Genomic DNA, 20977 nt, shown 5'->3' with positions numbered 1-20977 from the left:
CATTTCAACTGAAAATTGTAATTAGTCTTTTCTATTTCCTGACACATTCTCTATTTGTCCAACACAACTGATTTTTAATATGGTCAATGGAAATAAAAATACTCACCAACTCAAAAATTATAGATTTAGTCTCTTCTGAAGTGGTGTCCACAATCTTGTGAAACCTGCATACACCTGCAACCTTGTGATGGTGGAGCAGGAGCACGAACAAGTGGAAGAATACCACTTTAACACACCCTGGGATGAGAAACAAGAAAAATAACATTACTTAATTGTATTATGAATTCACTAAAAGGAAAAAAGAGCAAAATTCAGCAAAACATTTGGGTGCTAAAAAAATATTTCAAAATAAGTCCAAGATTTGTTTCATGATCTAAGAAAAGAAGAAGAGACGTTACCTTTGGTCAACATTCTCAAGAGTTAAACAAAGTAACAGGCCCACAGCGATGTAAGAGGGACTGAACCTTCAGTGACTTCAGTGAAGCTAAATGCTGCTATTGCAGTGACTTCTCCCTTTTATGGACGCTCAGTCACGTTATCTAGGATATCAACCACATTGCTAAACTTGTACGTGTCACCTTTTGGCCACATCATGTCAGACCAATAGTTTTTAAGATACAGATGATCAAACTGGTTTAAATGAGGTATGCACAGCTTGTTTAGGTATGAGGTATGGTAAAGTGTACATATTTCAAACAGGTCACAACACATGTGAGAACATGTTTTAGGCTACAGCACAATATTACTGTATATTGTCAAAATACATAATATTCCTGCTGCTGGTCTTTGTAAACGTGGTAGTGTTGTCACAATACCAAAATTATTTTTTAATGATAGGCCTACCAAGTCAAGAATCTCGATTTTGAATATAATTTGATCATTCACACCAGTGGCCAACCTAGATTCTGCTTGACCCTATACACACACACACACACACACACACACACACACACACACACCATTTATATTTCACATGTTTTGGAATTCATAAAGCTTTATATATTTTGTTAATAATAATGTGTATTTTATGATGAGAAATAATTGGGACCAAAGGCCGTAATAAAGTAAAAAAATTGTCCATTATAATTTGATTTGTACAGAACTGCTTGCTAGAAGAACATCTCACTGGCTTGCTAACCCTGCATGGTTTTGGAGAATATATCCACTCATACTGCAGCACCTTTCTCATACTGGCTATTGTAGGCTACTCACAACATTAGCCAGAGTTACGACGGTGCTTCAGGAAATTAGTGGAGTACTAGAGGGATGTATGCACGCTGCCTTCACATAAGGTGGGTTCTGACTGTGCGAAAACTCCCCAGACGGCTGCAGGCAGCTACATCAAGTCGATCTACCCCGTGAATGCGGTGTTAGAGGACATTTTGGTTCGATGTTACATTTCCCGTCTCAATCTGCTGAATATAATTTGCTGTTATAATCCATACGTCTGTCCATTTATGACTGTTTGTGTGTGACCTTGTCAAAAAATTGAAGGCATTATGAAAGATATAAAAATCGCGCTTCACCTGTCATGTCTCTATTCCCCACTAGTTGGGCCTGCCTCACACTTTAAGGACCACTGAACTAACCTGTAATGTACAGTATATAACCCATTTTATGTGCAGTAAGTTTGACTGACAGTTGGGAAGCTTCCTCTACATTGCATCTAGGTAAATGTTTATCGTTTATCATCTCAACACAACACAGCTTAAAAAACAAGGGAGTAAATGGAACAAGGACTTATTTTAATTCAACATCATTTATTGAAGTCTCATGTTTATAAACATTGTATGTACTCCTCTATTGCTACAAAATAAGTGTATCCTTTGATAAACAAGGTCTAAAGGTCTACCCTTGGTCTAAGGGGGAAGGTTTGTGCAAATGTAAAAGACTGCCAACAAAACATAATACATACACATTAGTGTTGAGTGTTCACCTTAAGATAGAAGGATGTGACTATTCTTTATCAATACTTATGCCGTGTTGGGGCCAGCAACACAGCCGTATAAAAGTAAATCCCCTTGAAACAAGTTGAATCTGTATCTCAGATACAAACAGATGTATGGTTTCTCTTCTCTATGGGAAGACAAAAATACAGCTGCTGCATGCCATAAGTCAAGCAAATCAACATGCAATGTCCAGTCCATTTTGGCACAATATTCCCTCGGCATGGAAAGCACTGGACACTTCTCGACAGAGATACTAACAGCATGGGACTAAGAATTTGGAGTGCCCAACAAAAGGCTTTTGAGAAACATCTGACAGCCCAAAAGCATCATGGTGCTGAGAGCAACATTAAGTGCTTCGGAGTATTAGTTCTCTCGAGCTGTGTGATGCTTTTGCACTCAGTCAAACTGAAATGCTTGGTTTGCTAAAAATGGTCATTCAGGCATTTGCAATGCATTAGTTTTCGCATATAGTGACACCAGAGGCTATGCTCCACTTGCTGAACACATATTGAAGTTGTAGCAATTCAGAGGACTTCTCTCTCTGAGCTTTAGTGCTGGTGTGGTTGAAAATATACACAATATGCTTGATGTGAAGGCCACATGTAATCTAAGCACACTATATAACTAAATGTACATGTGATGTGTAGTGGTGTGAGTACTGTCAAATGCATGACTGCCTAAGATACCTCCTAGCCTAGAATATTACAGGTAGTTCTAATACAAGATTCTCACTCTGGAAGATGGGCATGATGATGACTATTGGTACTCATGGCTGTGATTCATACAGATTTCTGATTCACTAGGTGCAGCACCCAACCTGGTCAGCGGCAGGTTCAAACACACCCGGCTCCCCCGCATTGAGAGTCTCTCGTGCAAGTAGCCCGTTGTTTGATTCAAAACTTAAAACATCTCCATAGCAGTGTTTGGTAAGCAAAAAGCTTTGCTGTGAAAATCCAATTTTCCAAACAAATGGTTTTTTTTACAAGGTTCTCAACATCCTTATGTGCTTCCAATATTCACATGAAATGCTCACAAAAAAATGACAGAAATAAAGTAAACATTAAGTCATTACTATGTAAGTGACTGCAACAAATGATATTGCAGAGTTTCAGAGACTACAATTTCAGAACCTTCTCATCTCCAAATTGTGAACAACCAGCATATTCTCATGGAAGACTCCTGCAACACCACCGCAAGACACAGGAGCATGAAGAACAGTAACATTTCAGCGCACTTCAGTGCATTCATTTCAAACAAGAAATATCAGATAACAACCTAAATTCACATCACATTTTCACAACGGCTTCTGAATCGCCGACAGTCAGCATCAGTTGACATCCTTATCAACCCCTGCTGTATCTAAAAAGCACATCTGGTGGTCAATGCAACAGATCTGTGGTTAATACTGCTTGTGCTGCAGAGTTAGTCTAGGCACGAAAGGTTAGCATCCACATCCACACACACACACACACACACACACACACACACACACACACACACACACACACAGACACCTCTGCCATTGTCAAAAGAGCAGCGTAAGACTTGAGAATACAGCATGTCAGCATGCTGGATCCTTCCTCTGCTTCAGGAGCATGTCTGTTACTGTGACGATGTCCTCCTCTGGGACCTAAGAAAAGACACGCACACACACACACACACACATACAGGTTAGAAAATGTAGTCGGAAGAGTGAAGGCATACATTCTTAAAATGAATGTTGAACATCTTTATGTCCAGATAGGGACAACACAGTTTGTGTTGTTTCTAACACATTGCTTTTGGTAGAGAAGAGATGGGATGATAAATGTCCTTTTTCAAGAGGACATGGAGGGTGTATCCAGAGGAGTATCTGTGGTTGGTGTGTGTGTGTGTGTGTGTGTGTGTGTTTACACAAAAAAGTCTCATGTTGTATACCACCATCATATTGAACAGTGGAGTGTGTAAACACATTCACAACAACAAATAGTGGACATTACTAATACTTCAGAATACAGCATAAGAGGTCAATACTGGGAAAATATATGCATGTACTTTTGTAAACCTGGAAATGGTGATTACTTTAAGGGCATTGAATACTTAAGCATTGAATACAAGGGACATTGAATACAAGCTACTTTAAGATTCCATGTACAGATAGGATAAAGGTGGAGGTACAAAATGAGTCCTCAGTGACTTAAATAAGACATTCCTGAAGTAGGAAGAAACCAACATCTGAATTATTCACATTGTCATTTCAAAATGGAATATATGACAACACAAGCAGTGATGTAGCCTAGTTATCTATTTGGAAGTGGGTGTGTTTCCATTTGACACACTTGTCAGCAAAGATCATTAAGGGCGGAGCAAGATACTTCATGAGAAGCCACTTCCTGGAACCCGAATCGCAAGGGGGGGGGGGGGGCAAAATCCCACTTTATGCAGAGCTGTTCCATTGAAGTCTATGGACATGACGCGCATGACACCCCCTTTATGCAGAGGAAATGATCCCCGTTTTGCGCCCATAGACATGAACTACGACGACGTATCTTGCTCCACCTTAAGGATCTTTGTTGTCAGCCAATAAACTGACACCACATAACCAATCACTGTCAGCCTCTGACAAACCAACACAGGTGCCCCGTTCATGACATATCTGTGGCAAATGTTAGATGAAACGCAACAGTGGACTTTCTCACGATGATGACCACCACTGTGCTGCCTACGACTAAAAGGAAATGAATCTACGAAATGGAGAACCATTTACAAAACATTACACAATAAGTGGGTGGTTAGCATGACTACTCCTATTGACGGCCCATTTAGCTTTCCAGGAATGTGATATCACCGTATTATTAATAGAAGAAATTTGAAGAATGTGGGAGTTTTGCGTATGCTTCTCACACGCAATGATTAGTCCTTGTCCGACATTAGAATTGAGCTCTTGGCTCTTGAGCTGGGGATAGTAAGGTTCAATGTGCTGTTGTGTTGCAGACTACACAATTTCCAGAATCCAAACGGACTAAAAGACAGATATGTCATTCACTCCTGCAGACAACCAATTAGAACCTAATTCTCATAGTGACCACAAGACTGAGTATATCAGACCAGATAACAAGGGTAACACGCTGCCAGTCGTCTTCGTCTTATTTTTTTAGGGTTATAACTGTGGTCATACACTACCTGACTGAAACCTGAGGGTGTTTTATTTCAAGGCAACACAAGATCCTTTAATACTGACAGGTGATAGGGACTTTCCTGAAAGAACAATCAATTCATATGCTGGATGGGGCTGCATCATACATTCAACAATGATCTGTATTCATCACTGGCTATCTGATCATTTTGGAAACGTATTGATTCTGACAATCATAGTCACCAGAGAAGGAGACAAGGATGTGGTACCTGTGTCCATCAAAGGCTATCCGATAACATATTATACCTACAGACTCTGACGGGTCATAGTCTGTACTTTAAGTGGACACTAGTGGAATCAACTGATTGCCGGGTGTTATAAAAGTAGTTTAGTCGGCAGCCAACACCACACCACCCTTACAACCATCACACTGGGTCAACACATATCTCATCCTGCCAGAATTATATTCCATTTTTTTTCTTTTTAAATGTCTGACAAATACAACACATAACCATTCAAAGAGTTGGTTCATTCATTATGGTCACTGTGCTCCAGCGCAATCCTGTGAAAAGGATTCCTGGCTTCAAAACTCCGAAGATATGGGAAAGTTATGCGATTTAGCAGATGCTTTTGTCCAAAGCAACATAAAAATAGAAACAATAAAATAGTTCAAATTAACAGTGAACAATTGAAAATGTTGTTAAGACTTCATTAAGGAGAATAACAATAATGAACATTAATGTCAATTCAATTAATAGCCCAATGAAAATAAAGAAATACTATAACATACAAACTATAACACATCAGAAACGCTTAATTAACTAAGTACATGTTGACCTAAGATGTAACCTAAAATGGGTTATGAGATGAAGCCATACTGTATTCAGTTAATACAATGTGTCCTCATATATCCATATAACACATAAACTTTACCTACACATATTATGTTTCAGTGTCTACCAGTATGAGTGAATTGGGAAAACAAAACACAACAGCAAAGCATAGCCCACAGCTCCCTCTGTGGGTGAATCCTTAGAGGCACATTCGGCTGCCACCTAGTGGCCTTTCAACACGAGACACGGTTCCCTGTGGAGTGACTCCTTGCTTTACAACACACACACACACACACGCACGCACGCACGCACGCACACACACACAAAAAACCTGCATAGTTTCCTTTTAAGTAACTTTAAATACAGTATAGTAATATATATATTTTATCAGCATATGTGTATTCCCTGGTCAAACTAGTCATACTGTACGCTGTGTGTTTTTGGGTGTGTGTTTCCTCACCAGTGCATGGTCAAAGCTGAAGGTGCTTATGTAGTAGGCAGAGATGTCACTGTCAGCCAGGGGCTGGGAGATCTGCGCCACGATCCCACACTCATCTGACATCAACATACAGGGCAGAGAACAATTTTTATTACTGGGTCATTTTTTCAGTCTTTATTCACACACTTCTGCAGTAAATCCATGTGGGTCTGCTAATACTGTATATCGAGTCCTACTGTATTATTTGAACACACTTCACATTGATAAATAAAATGTTTCAGAGGGATCTTACAGGGCCTTGCAAGCATTCAACAACCCTGATAGTCATCCCCATTATCAACTGCCCATCAGGGAAGTCCGAATACGTTTGCAGGGCACTGACTGACTGTTCATCAGAACTGCAAGCGGGCATGCCCAGACCATGTCCAGGCAGTGTGTGCAGTGTGAGCAGCTGGTATCCCTGACTCAGCAGACCCAAGATCAGCCCAGCATGCCAGCCTAAACCCACAGCAGGGTCAGTCAGCAGACAACCTCCTGCCCCCCCCCCCCCCCCTCTACAATGTCATCATAATCGGGTGGCAGACAGCAGAGGGGTTGCTGTGATCTATGAGGTGTGCTGAGAGAGAGGAAGTAGACCCTATGTGAACGTACATAACATGAGCATGCAAAATCTGTCTGTGTGAAGTCCATTGAATGATGATTATGTATGTAAAGCGCCATACAAATAAATTTGACTTTGACAAGACCAATTTTATTCAAGATTCTGGTCTGGACTCTGGATCTGAATTCTGTGGTCTGACCTTGAAGTGGAGACCACAGTGTAGTGCCCATGTAGTAATGAATCAAGGTCATGTTCACAATACAGCCAGTTGTGTACATGAACGTGTGCCAATGTTTAGTCAAAAAACAAGTATATGCCAGGCCTTGTGTGTGCTACAAGGGAATACAACAAGGTTTCTCTGTGTCACATTTCGTAGGGCTGTTAATCTTTAACCCACTGCCACAGTTCACATGATTCTTTCATCACCATAACTAATCTGACAGCATTCAGCAGAGAGGGAGTGAATGATGAAAACAGATTTCTCAGACAGATTGAGAAACAAAATTGTTATAAGACTGCAGCTCTTTTGGTGCTAGTTTCCTGTACATGGATCAAGCCTGAACTAAAAGAGAACTTCAGTGGATACCCTTACGGGTCATTTCACATCAATTCAACAAGGGCCCACGCACTTAGACCTAAAAAAAAAACAGAAAAAAATACCAAGTGTACCTGTTACCCAGGAGACACAGTGTAAAATTACTTTTATGTGAGATCAACTCTTTCCCAGATACAGCCAGTTGTACAGTCCCTACTCATCTCAACAAGGAAAATAAATGAAGAGCCTACAGTATGTTGAGTACAAATATGTCTTCTGAAGGCCTTCGCAGAGCCCAGTCAAAAACTCCAATACAATTTTGATCGACTTTGAGGGACAACTATTACCATGCAGGATCATCCAGACATGGTAATAGTTGGCCAAACATGCCAATTTTGCTATATAATATTCCTATTTATGTACAAGAAATCCAGCATGTAAAATTTGAGCCATGGTTTATTTCTTGCGCTATGGGCTTGTGAACTTTAACAAAAACAAAAAGAGGCCAAACAAAATCGACCCGGAATATCTCAGAAAGTGTTGATCTTACATAAAAGTAATTTTACAGTGTGTCATAAGTAACATAAGTACACCAGGTACTTTTTCCAGACCTAAGTGCATGGGCCCTGGTTGAATTGGCATGGAGTGAGTTGCCGCACAGTTGTGGTTAACTTTTGGCAATTTTGTAGCAATATTATAAGCAAATTAGGTTTGTCACTAGAAGTTCACTGGAAGCTTGCCATTATTGACTGTGTGATAGCAAATCACTGACGTTGCCATTAGTGGTAAACTTCTCATTGTTGCCAGAAATTTGCTGGAAGTTTGCCTCTAGCGGCCAACATTTTGGCAAAATTTTCTAGTGAACTAATTTTTTTCTCACAAATCACCCACAAGTTTGCAGCAAATCTGCCACAAATATTTCATTTTTGTAAGAGGACTTATTGTGAAATTAGGCTTAGTCTAGTACTAGGCTTAGTCTATGAAGGTGAAACTGGCCATTGTTATAGTAAGGATATATCTATAGGAGGTTTTGAGCACCAACACTGTTAGGGTGGGGTCGGACGGATCATGGGGGACTCACCGAAGCCTAAGGGCTGGCCTCCGATTCGCACCATCCTCCACAGCTCTCCTGAAGAGCTTGTGAACAGGAGATCAGCCGGGAACCTGAAAAGCCCACACAACTCAGAACCTTATTTACTCATTTACAGCGCCCTCCACAATTATTGGCACCCCTGGTTAAGATGCGTTAAAAGCCTTAAAATAAATACATTTTTTATTGTAGAAGCATACTCTCACACTGAAAATTGTTGAAAAATGTAACCTTCAACTCAAGAGAATTTTAAGGTGGGAAAAAAATCCCTGACTGAGAAATAATTATTCTTCATAAAATCACCTGTTCCACAATTATTGGCAACCCTAACAATTTTCTAGGAAATAAATATAATTAAAGTATTTCTGTCATTTCTGTCATTCCTACAGTAGTTTACAAAGTCAATCAGAGTATGTAGGAACATTTAATTAGTAATTCCTAACATCCTGTTTCCCTGGGCTATCAATATGACGTGACACAGAGGCCATTTCTCTTCAACATGGGAAAGACAAAGGAACACACTGTTCAAGTAAGGCAGATGTGTGTCGACCTTCACAAGTAAGGCAATGGCTATAAGAAAATAGCCACTCGCACACCTGCCCATATCTATGGTCAGAGGAATCGTTAAAAAGTTTAAAACAACTGGAACAGTGGTAAACAAGCCTGGAAGAGGACGCAAGTTTATTTTGCCACCACGCACAGTGAGGAGGATGGTAAGAGAAATAAAAAAATCTCCAAAACTCACTGTTACAGAATTGCATCAAATGGTTGCATCTTGGGGTCACAAAGTCTCCAAAACAACCATCAGGCGCTATCTACATGCCAACAAGTTGTTTGGGAGGCATGGAGGGAAAAAAACCTTTCTCACTCAAAATCATAAGCACAAACGTCTGGAGCGGTACTGGGCCTTCAACTGAGACCGTGTGCTTTGGTCAGATGAGACAAAGTTAGAGCTTTTTGGCAACAAACACTCTAAGTGGGTCTGGCGTAAAAAAAAGATGAGTATGCAGAACAGCACCTCATGCCCACTGTGAAGTATGGGGGAGGATCGGTGATGCTGTGGGCCTGTTTCTCTTCCAAAGGGTCTGTGAACCTTGTTAGGGTGCATGGCATCATGAATGCTTTGAAATACCAGGACATTTTAAATCAAAATCTGGTGGCCTCTGCCCGAAAGCTGAAGATGGGTCGTCACTGGGTCTTTCAGCAAGATAATGACCCTAAACATATGGCCAAGTCTACACAGAAATGGTTCACCAGACACTGTATCAAGCTCCTACCATGGCCATCTCAGTTCCCAGACCTCAACCCCATTGAAAACCTGTGGGGTGAGTTGAAGAGGAGAGTGCAGAGGAGAGAACCCAGGTCGTTGGATGATTTGGAGATTTTGTGCAAAGAGGAATGGTCGAAGATCCCTCTTTCTGTTTTCTCTAATCTTGTGAAACATTATAAAACAAGATTAGGTGCTGTTTTATTAGCAAAAGTGGGTTGTACAAAGCATTAACATCAGGGGTGCCAATAATTGTGGCACACATGATTTGATGTAAAATAATTATTTCTTAATGTGGGATTTTTTTCCTTCTAAATAAATGCACTTGTATTAAAGGTTGGATTTTACGCTTTTTTTCATTGTGGTCCTATATTATTTGGAAAAAAAATGAATTTATTAGAAGCTAAAGAACACATCTTAAACAGGGGTGCCAATAATTATGGAGGGCACTGTATTTGACACTTTTATCCAAATCAACTTGCATATTTCAACTAAAATGCCTTTCTCAAAGGCACAATGGTGGCAGCCAAGAATCGAAACCACAACCTTTCCTGGCTACCGCATGCTAACCCTGCTTCTTAACCTACCACATGAGAACACTCATGTCTCACAGTCTGGGCCAAAAAACATTGTGGGTGTGGTGGAGGAGCAGTGTAGCATTGCGGCCTGACAATCAGTCGGCTGGCGTTTAAATCCAATTCCCATCACTGAGAAACCATGGATGCTTGCATTCTTTTTGACACAGTGCAGTCGTAACCTGTGTTGTGTTGAACCTGCGTGGTTCAGCCCTTCATACGCCCGGACTCAAACCCGTGACCAGCAGCACCTCGGATTGGGAGTTGAACGCGCTGCTGACAATCGAGCTAAGAGCCCAGGCTGCTAGCTTTCATACCAGCACTGTTCTCGAGGCATCGCCGAGTGAGGTTTACTGACGTTCGGCACGTACAGCTACGCTAGCTGGCATCTGTTCCACAGTTACGTTTTGTATGGGTGGCTTGGCTGATCGTCGAAGGCTCCCACTGTACTCACCGTCTTTGTGCCTCCGTGTCCATCACCAAGGAGATGTACCCGTCGATCAGGGAGAATGAGAAGAATTTGACACACTGGATGTCTTCACTTGAGTGAGGTTCTTCTTTCAGGCTGGACAAATAGATAAGAGAAACGGTCTTGAGCATGATACTACAGTACATACATTGCTGAATACAACATAAGGACAGGATTATTTTGGGACACTCAATCATTTCTGGACTCATGGACTCTGACGAAGACACAGACAGGACATGTCGAAACGTTAGTCGAATGCTATGCACTAAAATAAAATCAATTGAAAGTCATCTCTGTGTGCTTCAGTGAACCTCCTCCTCCTTTACATCTGCTGATCTCTCCTTTCCCTCCCGTGAAGCACCAGACATGATTTCAGAAGTACAATGGAACAACCTTTTTGGACTCTTGAATTCAAGTGTTTCATTCAGACCCATTGCCACAGGCGTATAAAATCAACCATCTGGTCATGCAGTCTGCATTCACAAACATTTGTGAAAGAATGGATTGTTCTGAAGAGCTCAGTTAATTCAAGCTGGGTGCACAAAACAAGGTCCATGAACACATGGTTGGGAGAGTGTGATATGTATGACTTTGACTGGCCTCCACAAAGTCTTGATATCAGCTCCACAAACAAACTGCTTTGGAATGAATTAACAGACTGCCCGCCAGACATTCTCATCCAATAACCGTGCCTGACCTTCCAAATACAAAAAAACACCCCCAACACTTCCTGCTGTCATTGTCTAATCATTAGACTCGAATGTAACAAGAGTATAATATACAATTATAAGAGAAAATAATAAAAAATGTAAACATATAAGAGAAGAAAAGAAAAAGATCAATAGATTAACAGAATAACATGTCTTTCTTCTTGTCACCTTGCTATGGCTCCAATTGAAATCTGCCATTATCATTAACAGTAGAGAGATGACGAATGATGACACGAGGAGGAGTGGACGACAGCGTGCCACGGCGAGGACGCGAGGTACCTGTTGGAGTAGAAGAGCACGTCGATGAGCGTGGTGGCGATAGCCGGCAGCGTGTCTGGGTCCAGACTCATCACACAGAACTGGTTCTCGGGGATCAGCACGGGATGCACAGTGGCCTTCACCGCTGTGGTCAACAACAGAGGGGAGCAGGGGAGGGGACGAGGAAGAGGAAGATGGGTGAGTAGAGTGAGAACAGTGGGTGAAGATAAGCACAGTGGGAACATGGGTAAAGCTTCTAAGTACAGCACAGAGCGCATGTTTACATTCTACACAGCTCAATGTGCAATATCACAGGGCTAACAAATATTTCAAATAATAATATATGAAATTCTACCTCACTTGGGTCCCTTATGTATAGAAAGATGTAATTGTGTGTGTGTGTGAGTGTGTGTGTGTGTGTCGCATGTTTACATTCTACACGGCTCAATGTGCAATATCACAGGGCTAACAAATATTTCAAATAATAATATATGAAATTCTACCTCACTTGGGTCCCTTATGTATAGAAAGATGTAATTGTGTGTGTGTGTGTGTGTGTGTGTGTGTGTGTGTGTGTGTGTGTGTGTGTGTGTGTGCTGACCGTCTCTTCCATTCTTCTGTAGCCCGTTCTGTGTGTCCTGTTGGTGGATAGGAACGGACTCTCCCCCCACCTCTCTGTAGATGTTAAACTCCTCCTGAAGAGTGTGGATCACTACTGACAGGTCCTTCTCTCGTACCTAACAACAACAACACACGCTACATTAGGGCCGCATATTCACCCTCAGGCGTCAATCATCCCTATATTAGTTGTCTCATCAAGTTGGCGAGATCTAAAAAGATTGTCTGCTGTTGTGTAGAAAAAGGCTTCACATGGCAGATAGCACAGCCCACAGCCCACGGCAAAACAGAAAACCAATACCAAACAAACTCTGGCACGGCTTCAAGGATTTGAGGCACGACAGGTTTTCACTTTCACTCGTATCATGGGTTTTCAACTTGACCTCAAGACAGTCTGGTCAATGAATAGCAGTACAACCAGGACCTATTGGCTGGATGCAGATGTTAATTGGTAACTGTGTACATTTCTCGATTGCTAACCCCATCCTTTCCCTGCCATTGGCTACACCTCTGCAGTCTTTCACCGCAACAACCTCCACCCTAACCCCATCCCCATCTTGCATCATACATGCTGATCCCTCATATCAGGGGCTTTACGATTGTGACCCAGGGGTCTGACCTCTGATCCCTAAGTAACCAAGGGAGCGCTGTCATGGAGTGTGAGGTGATAATAAATTTCCACAAATAAACTAAATGATTCAATAAATGGTCAGGGTCCAAGTACAATGCCTTCGTGGGCCACCAGGGGGCTGGGGACCACTGGTCTAAAATCCCTGCTGTACGTCATCCACCACAACAGGCCCTTATCAGGATGATATGTTATGTGTATATTACTCATGCATTGTCTATACTGTTAGAGTGAGCCAAATTCCTTAAGTATACCAACTCACTCAGACAAATGAATGTGATTCTAATTCAGAATTCATCTCAAATCCATCCCTAGCATGCATTATAAATGTTAACACTGTATATGATCAAGATCTGTGTGACGATAGCTAGCAGTGGGTACAATAACTGTGTAGTAAATACATAAACCTGCCTCCTGATGCCTTAAGACAGGGGTCTCAAACTCGCGGCCCGCGGGCCAATTGCGGCCCGCGAGACGATATTTTGCGGCCCCCGGCCTGAAGTCGAAGCTTAATGTTAGTGCGGCCCGCGCAGATGCATCTGAGCATTTTATATTTTGTAACAATCGTGGGCTGGGCTCTATGGCTGCGCTACCATAGCTCAGGCTTGTGACAACAACACGAATTAGCAATTGTTTACTTGCAACATGTTCCAGCCCGCAACTTTCTGTCAAAATAATAATGTAGCCTAAGTCGCCCCTTGAGGGTATTTTTATGTGATAAACGACACTGGTTAAAACAGACGGGAGGTACGGTGACAAATCTCATTTGTAGCCTAGACTCCACCTGCTAGACATCAAGTGTTTCGATTCAAGCAACGTTTTCACGAACTAGCCCCCTCATTACAAACTACACGCAGGAGACGTGCGGTTTGTAATGACGCGGAAGCGATGCATGCAGGCCATAGTTTTGCACAAACTGAAGCAGAAATACATCAAATGTTGAAACAAAAAATCACGTTTGATGAGGTCTTGGGTCTGTTATTCATATATCTGATTCTGAAGTATGTCTGCCTTTTGGAGATTATGATCGATCGTAATTGACAGTGATCTGGGTGCGTCTGTGAAGGTGCGTCTTTTGAGTGAACGACAGTGTTTTCTAAGCCTGCTACCATGCTTCGACCCTCTGCCCAACATAAATGGAGGTGCCAGTGGTAATTGAGATGATAGTGTCCTGGACCCCGTACAGACAGCTGAAAAACTACAAAGTCACTTGACAGGCACTGATTTGACCAGGCTACTTCATTGTACAAAAGCTTTGTGTTAGTAGCCTAATAGCTATAGTTTACTGTTGTTGGGCCACTGTAACCAACATCAACTGTTTTGCTGTTAATTTCTTATGTAGGGGAAAGGACAAAAAAAGTAAAGTAAAACTGCTCAAATATGTTCAACATTCAATATTTACTGGGAGGTGCATAATTCGAGGTAGTTGTCATCCAGACATCATGCTGATTAGATAGGTAGGCTATACAGTATTTACACCTTCGTAAACCACAGACTTGGGGGGGGGGGGGGGGGGGGAGGGGGGGGGGGAACCTATGCGGCCCCCCAACCAGTTGATGTTGGTTACAGTGGCCCCCAGCTCATTTGAGTTTGAGACCCCTGCCTTAAGAGATGTGCTAGCGGCAGACGTGCTAGCGGCAGGCAGCTAGCTAAGCTACCATGGGCTTCAGTCTCCTTGCCAGCACGCCGCCCTCCCCTAGATGACTGCAAAGTTGGTAGGTTCAAGCCTGGGTAGAATCAGGGCTGGATCTAAACTGTGCAGTAAGACACAATGCTGCATACGTGTGCAGTTCCTCACCAGGATGAAGTCCGTCTGGTAGGTGGACAGCATGAAGACGGAGACGTTCTGCTCGGCCAGTGGGGCGATGACCGACTTGGCAATCTTGGTGACGCCCACCGCCTGCGAGCTACTGGAGGCGTTGCCATTGGAGACGACGTTTAAGGGCAACCAGGTGGAGCCTTCCACCTGCAGGTGTTCTGATGGCTGCAGTTCTGCAGTGGCAGAGAACACACACGAACACACACACACACACACACACACACATACACATATTTTGAGTAAAAACAAACACACACACATCCTTGCCCCTGGTCATACCGACAGGAAACAGAGACAAAGTGACCAGCTGCAATTTGTTTTCAATGGGAGTTGGCTTTTGACGGTGACAAGAGACAAGTGGTTGTTTGCTAGGCAGAACCATAGTAGACCATAGGTCTATTCTATGCAAATTCTGAGCGACGCAACGCAATCTGAAGGCAGCATGTACGTTGCTTGAAAGTGAACTTGGAGAAGCCTTGTTTACGAACTAGGAACACCCATTAGCTACAAGATGTCTCCATTCTTGTTCTGCTTCTGTGGTGCTAGTGCGACCGTAGGGTTACTCTCCACACATGCATATATTTACAGTCTGCGATTAAAAATATCAACGGTTACTTAATTACAAGACACCCCCCCCCCCCCCCCACACACACACAGGCTGGTATTTTAAGGCTAAAGGTCTCCTGGAGTTTGAAAGGATCAGTTAACAAGGCATAGCAACCCCCCTGCTGGACCATCTCACACAGGCCTCTCTGAAAGCCCAGAGGGGGGATGGACGTACAGGAGGGCCTGTTGACCTCTGACCTCTGGCAGCTACCTGGGAAACAGGTGTGTTCCGCCAGAGGATGCCGAAAGAGTATTCTGGGAAAGTAAGCTGGGACACTGAAGCAGAGGAAGGAATGCATGGCTACAGGAAACGAGAGTGAGAGAGAGAAAGAAAAAAAGACCAACAGAGTGATGGTGTGTGTGTGTGTGTATATGTGTGTGTGTGTGTGTGTGGGCCAAAGATCAGAACATGCAGCCGGTGCATATAATTTGCATTTGGCCTATTTGACACATTCTCCTGTCATTTTCTACAAGATCAGGACTAATCTTAAACTAGGATTGGCACACCAAGTCAATGTGTAATGAATCATTTTGTTCTAGGACATGTAAAATGTCTCTAATAAATACCTTCATGGAACAAGCCAGCTTTAGCTGGAATCAATCAATGTCCAGTGGTGAGGGGTAAGTGGCAACAAAGAAGACACTTCCGTTTGGACCCTGACAGTGTCAATATTGCTGCTGCCCAGAGGATTAGACGCCTGTATCTGTGTCATTGGGATTTATGGGGATAAAGTCGAGGAAAACTGAGCAGGATGTCACATGGTCCTTTGCTGCGGCGGATGAGGGATCTTATGCCTCATCTCCCTACTGGGTTTTAGTTGGTTAGATGTATTCAATCTCTCTGTGGGTCTAGTTTCGCATTGCCACGACTTTGGCATTCTATTCAAGATATGAGCATCTTGCTCTTCCAATCTCATTCGAGTTGGATGAAACACTCATTACCCATCTGAATGCAAAAGATCAGTTCCAGGCCACAATGAATGCTGTGAATGTGGGTTTGGCATAACCAGACAAGTGCTTCTACAGTATTCATCTGTGAAAGAGGACTTAGGATAGCTAATTAATGAGACACATCTGTAGCTTATCAACGTTTTTTTTTTGAGAGAGAGAGATAAGAGATGTTTGATGGAGATAAAATACTCTGTGTGCAATGGGGAGTTTTCAATTTCACAAGCAAGCAATTATCACAAAAAGTCAAAAAAAAAGGAGCAACACAAAGAGACAAAAAATTAGCTTTTTTTTTTTTTTACCTTTGAAGCCCTCCTCGTCAAGGACAACTGTGTAGTTCTCTGGAGTTTCTGTGAGACTCAGAAATTTACATCTAAGGGAAAACAAACAAGAGAATAGGCGGTTAAAAGCAGATTGAAGAAAGAGGTGAGGAAGGGGCAAAAAGCGGGGAGGGAGAGAGAGAGACAGACAAGCAGAGAGAGGGAGATAGAGAATCAGAGAGAGAAAAGAGACAGACAGACAGAAAGAGAGAGAGAGAGAAATAGAGAGAGAGAAAGGGAGACAGACAGACAGACAGACAGACAGACAGAAAGAGAGAGAGAGAAAGAGAGAGAGAAGAGCAACAGTCCAGTCTGGGCAAAGACCGAAGAACAAAAACACTGACAGATTGCTTTTGAGGAGCGCATGGCGGTGAGAGACCAGACTACGCAACGGGAGGGACTTGGGAGGCAGCAGTGCCTCAGACGCCCCACTGCTACACAACACAGTCCACTGCTACACAACATAGTCCATTGGAAACAGGTCCAGCCCGGTCGGGTCTGAGCAGGGAGGAAAGCACCACTTCAAACACTTGACGTAAATGACCGCCAAAAGGCCTCGTCCAAAGCGCGCTGGGCCATTAATGCAGATTCTTTTCATCAGTAAAGCCCCAGCCTTTTCGGAGAGGACATTTGGGGGGTGGGGGGCTGCGAAAAGAGAGGACTGGTTGCATCATTTCAGGCCTTGACCCAAATACTTCACAAGCAGGAACAGGAAGCCTTGGCACCCTGGTACACTTGATTCAATGTTGCCATTGTCACAGGGCCACACCACTTCCCCGACTGTGGGAAACGATCGAGCGCACCGACGTGAAAAGAACAGCCTAGTCTGCGATTCTGCCTAGCCTGCCTGCTGCACCCTGACAGCTTGCTTTGGTGCATGTGCAAATACGCAAATAGGACTACACACTCTCGGTGAACAGACACACTAACTTCAACATGCACCCCCCCACAACAACTTAACACCAAATCTCTGCCTATGGCGGTCAGCTCACTTTTCCAAGGGTCTATACGTAAACTGATCCATATGGGGAATGTCCATCTACCAGATGCTCCAACCAGAAGCCTCTTCGTATGGCACAGTGGTTCTGTTCTTTACTGTAACTAACCAAGACTGCTTGGTGCAGTCATGTCATCCCATTTATCTCTCTCTCGCTCTCTATTTGGGATGAGCAGAGGCTTGCCCTCCTCTCTCCCCCTCTGTCTGTGGATAACATCCTCCAGCCCAGCTGGATCCTGTTTTGGGAGCTACTCAGCAGAAAGCGGAGCTTGCGGCCAGGGCCTTGGCCATCAATCCAGAGTGGAGGGGAAAAAATAAGGAGCTCCACCCGCTTAGGGCTAGTTCAGCAGCTCATTGTGTTCAGCCAACTCCCTCCGCACCAACTTCCTGTTAACCTTTCATCCTCCCTATACTACCCCCCCCTCCAAAACACACACACACACACACACACACACACACACACACACACACACACACACACACACACACACACACACACACACACACACACACACACACACACACACACACACACACACACACACACACACACACACACACACACACACACACACACACACACACACACACACACACACACACAAGCTATATTTCCTCCGGGTACCAGCAAGACTCTCTACACCCAGTATCGCTAAAATAAAAACAAGACAAAACCCAACGAGTGTGCACGTAGCTCTACGTCAAACAGGCCAAACTGTACTTGCTGCAATGGCAGAGAAAGTTGTGAGTGTAAAAGTCTACACCATGTGTTTGATATCCATCCATCCATCCATACATACATACATACATACATACATACATACATATACAGTACATACATACATAGACCCAACTGACTGCTGTCACACCCCTGGCTGATGCCGATTGCCAAGTTCAGATGGTCTGTAGACACAAAACCCTGGAGCAGGCGTTTAAACATTTGAAACATGGCTGCTCCATTGCAATGCATGCAGGCAAACAAGCCTTCGTCTGACTATATAGAACCTTTTTTATAGTGTTTAGGGAAAAAACGCCCCTTGAGCTAAAGAACGCTCATTAAAGTTCGCTCAGCGCCGGCTGGCAGTGGTGCAGAAGAGCGTAATTATAGGCAAATCACTCCTGTTTTCCCTCCCTGCCTTTAAAACAACACTTCAGACAAAAACATCCTGTTTGCTTGGTGGCTCTTGGGTTACAACACTAACTTGCCTGCAATGGATGCATGCAAACACATACTGACCATCATGTGGCACGGCAACACAGGACAATATCCATGTGGTGTCAACTGCAGCAAAGTTACTGGCCAACCGAACTGTTCAATGTGATGCCATTTTCATCTAAGAAAAGCCTGCCTGAAAAACATCAAACATGGAATGTTTTCCTTCAACATGATGTCTCTATGGAAGATCCGTCTGATTGCAAACACACAGGCTAGGCAAACTGCATTCTTTGAGGGTGACTGCACACTGCATAGGCAGGCATGGGCAACTTGGGGTTGATAGAGATGACGGCAATCTTTTGACAAACTGACACTCCATTTTACAATGGCTCTGTCAAAAATCCTCTGTGTGTTTAGGCTTAAACAGCTTACTGAGGGGCAACTGGTGAGGAGGACAAGTCCTAACTGACAAATATTATGTAATTTAGCTTCGAAAAAAGATCTCCGGTGACCTGTGCCAACTTTTAAACCACCTGATAGGCTATTATCACAACTCTTTAGCTAGGCAGAGCAGATAATGAGATCACCTGTGTTAAGTGCACACAGGTGAATGGTTGGATTTTTACTTTCTGAAGCTGGACCTTTCCACCTCTGCAGACACCTGTGCAACAGTAGGCTACATGAGCAATGCTTTTGTTATTTAGGTGTCTTAACACACACCTTTATAGGCTATTTACAGGTTGCTGTAGACTGTTAGTGAAAATAAGTCTATAAGTCAATAAAACAATCTAGCCTAGGCCTACCCTAAATGTTGGTAGCTTAAGTTTGTTAATAAATTGCTCTGAACCCACACTTAGCACTGCATTGGGCTGAGCTCTTAACTGATGATGGCCAACTCTAATGGTTTAAACATCGCCAGGTTGAAGTGTCCTCGTGTGTAGGCCTAAGCATCTTTTATTCTGGTCTCTGCTGCGACATCCAGATACACTCAAAGGCTTGATAGTGCACTTGAAACATGGTCCAAGTATTCAAAAGAGATAGGACCGATTGAAGAGCTTATCCGGAGGGATGAATCCCTAACTTTCATACTGAGGATTTGAAAGTGTAGTCGTGGTGGTAGCAGAGGTGACGAATGCAACAATATTAAATGATAAAATGGTCGTACCCAACCCAACAGCAAACACCTCTCTGTTCAATGTCACGTTCCGTGGGCGTGCAAACATGCTCCTAGACTAGAGAGAGTGGTTCTTGCACGATAACGCAATGGCACGCCAAACCGTATTAACCAGCGTTTGGCCTATACAATAGCCTAACACTATATTGTAACCTATTGATCCATGGTCCGCGAAATAACACAGCACTGGCAACATGGCAATCGATGGTGAATGTGTGAGCCTAAACACATCAATTGAACAACACTCTACATGTCGGACCCGAAAGAAATAAGTTAGCAGATTGATGGGGCACTAGCTGATGCAACAAAGGCAAAGTAAGAACGCCATTCAAGTTGATAAGCTTACCTGCTTCTGTTTCTCAAGAAAATTAATTTTATTAAAGGGTGAGTGAAATGAACCAGTCCTGTTTTGCTAATACTAGTCACCCTCAATCGATGGTCGAGGATATGCAAGTCCATCTCAGCTCTTCTGAAAACCTAATCTTCAAGGAACGACAAGCAGATGTGGTTGCCACACGATTCACAAAAGACATCAATTCAAGTCGTGTATTCTCTAGCATTCCTAAAGAAAATCGCCTGTCCACTGCGTTCGCAAATGTAACAGACTGGTGGCTTGCATCAGTGTAGGCTACATTAAGGGGAGGCGGGAGCAAGCGAGGAAATGTTCGATGTAATTTGACTCGTAAACTACAGTATTCAAATAAATTGTAACACGCCCCCAGTTCCTTAAAGGCACAGACTCGAAGAAATATACTGTCAGACGGAAATTACATTATTTGTGTCAGATAAAAATTAACAATCACGCTTTAGGCTATAGCCTACCGAAAAACAGTGCTCGAGCAATATGAGTTTTTGACCCTTAATGTGTTC

At 43.1% G+C, this 20977-nt stretch overlaps 1 protein-coding gene across 1 annotated transcript; it reads right to left on the bottom strand.

The window, feature by feature from the left end:
- Positions 1 to 1740: 1740 nt before the first annotated feature.
- Positions 1741 to 20749, bottom strand: castor1 (cytosolic arginine sensor for mTORC1 subunit 1). The gene is made up of 9 exons (XM_062542510.1): positions 20454 to 20749; positions 16763 to 16833; positions 14886 to 15079; positions 12443 to 12578; positions 11863 to 11986; positions 10859 to 10969; positions 8554 to 8636; positions 6358 to 6452; positions 1741 to 3579 (listed from the first exon to the last, which is right to left on the bottom strand). The coding sequence occupies exons 1-9, from the start codon at positions 20564 to 20566 to the stop codon at positions 3511 to 3513; spliced, it is 996 nt and encodes a 331-aa protein (XP_062398494.1). The 5' UTR covers positions 20567 to 20749; the 3' UTR covers positions 1741 to 3510.
- Between the last annotated feature and the right edge of the window lie 228 nt (positions 20750 to 20977).

Source organism: Sardina pilchardus, chromosome 8, assembly GCF_963854185.1.
Source record: "Sardina pilchardus chromosome 8, fSarPil1.1, whole genome shotgun sequence".
NCBI classification, from domain to species: Eukaryota; Metazoa; Chordata; class Actinopteri; order Clupeiformes; family Clupeidae; genus Sardina; species Sardina pilchardus.
This window is presented reverse-complemented; position numbering and strand designations above follow the sequence as displayed.

Bases quoted from the DNA above. Each gene is read 5' to 3' on its own strand.
- castor1 (XM_062542510.1), bottom strand. From the start codon at position 20,566: ATGGACTTGCATATCCTCGACCATCGATTGAGGGTGACTAGTATTAGC. The intron at 16,834-20,453 runs GTAAGCTTATCA...GTTTTCCCTTAG, and splicing joins TTCTTGAGAAACAGAAGCAG to ATGTAAATTTCTGAGTCTCA. The intron at 11,987-12,442 runs GTCAGCACACAC...TGTTGACCACAG, and splicing joins ACAGAAGAATGGAAGAGACG to CGGTGAAGGCCACTGTGCAT.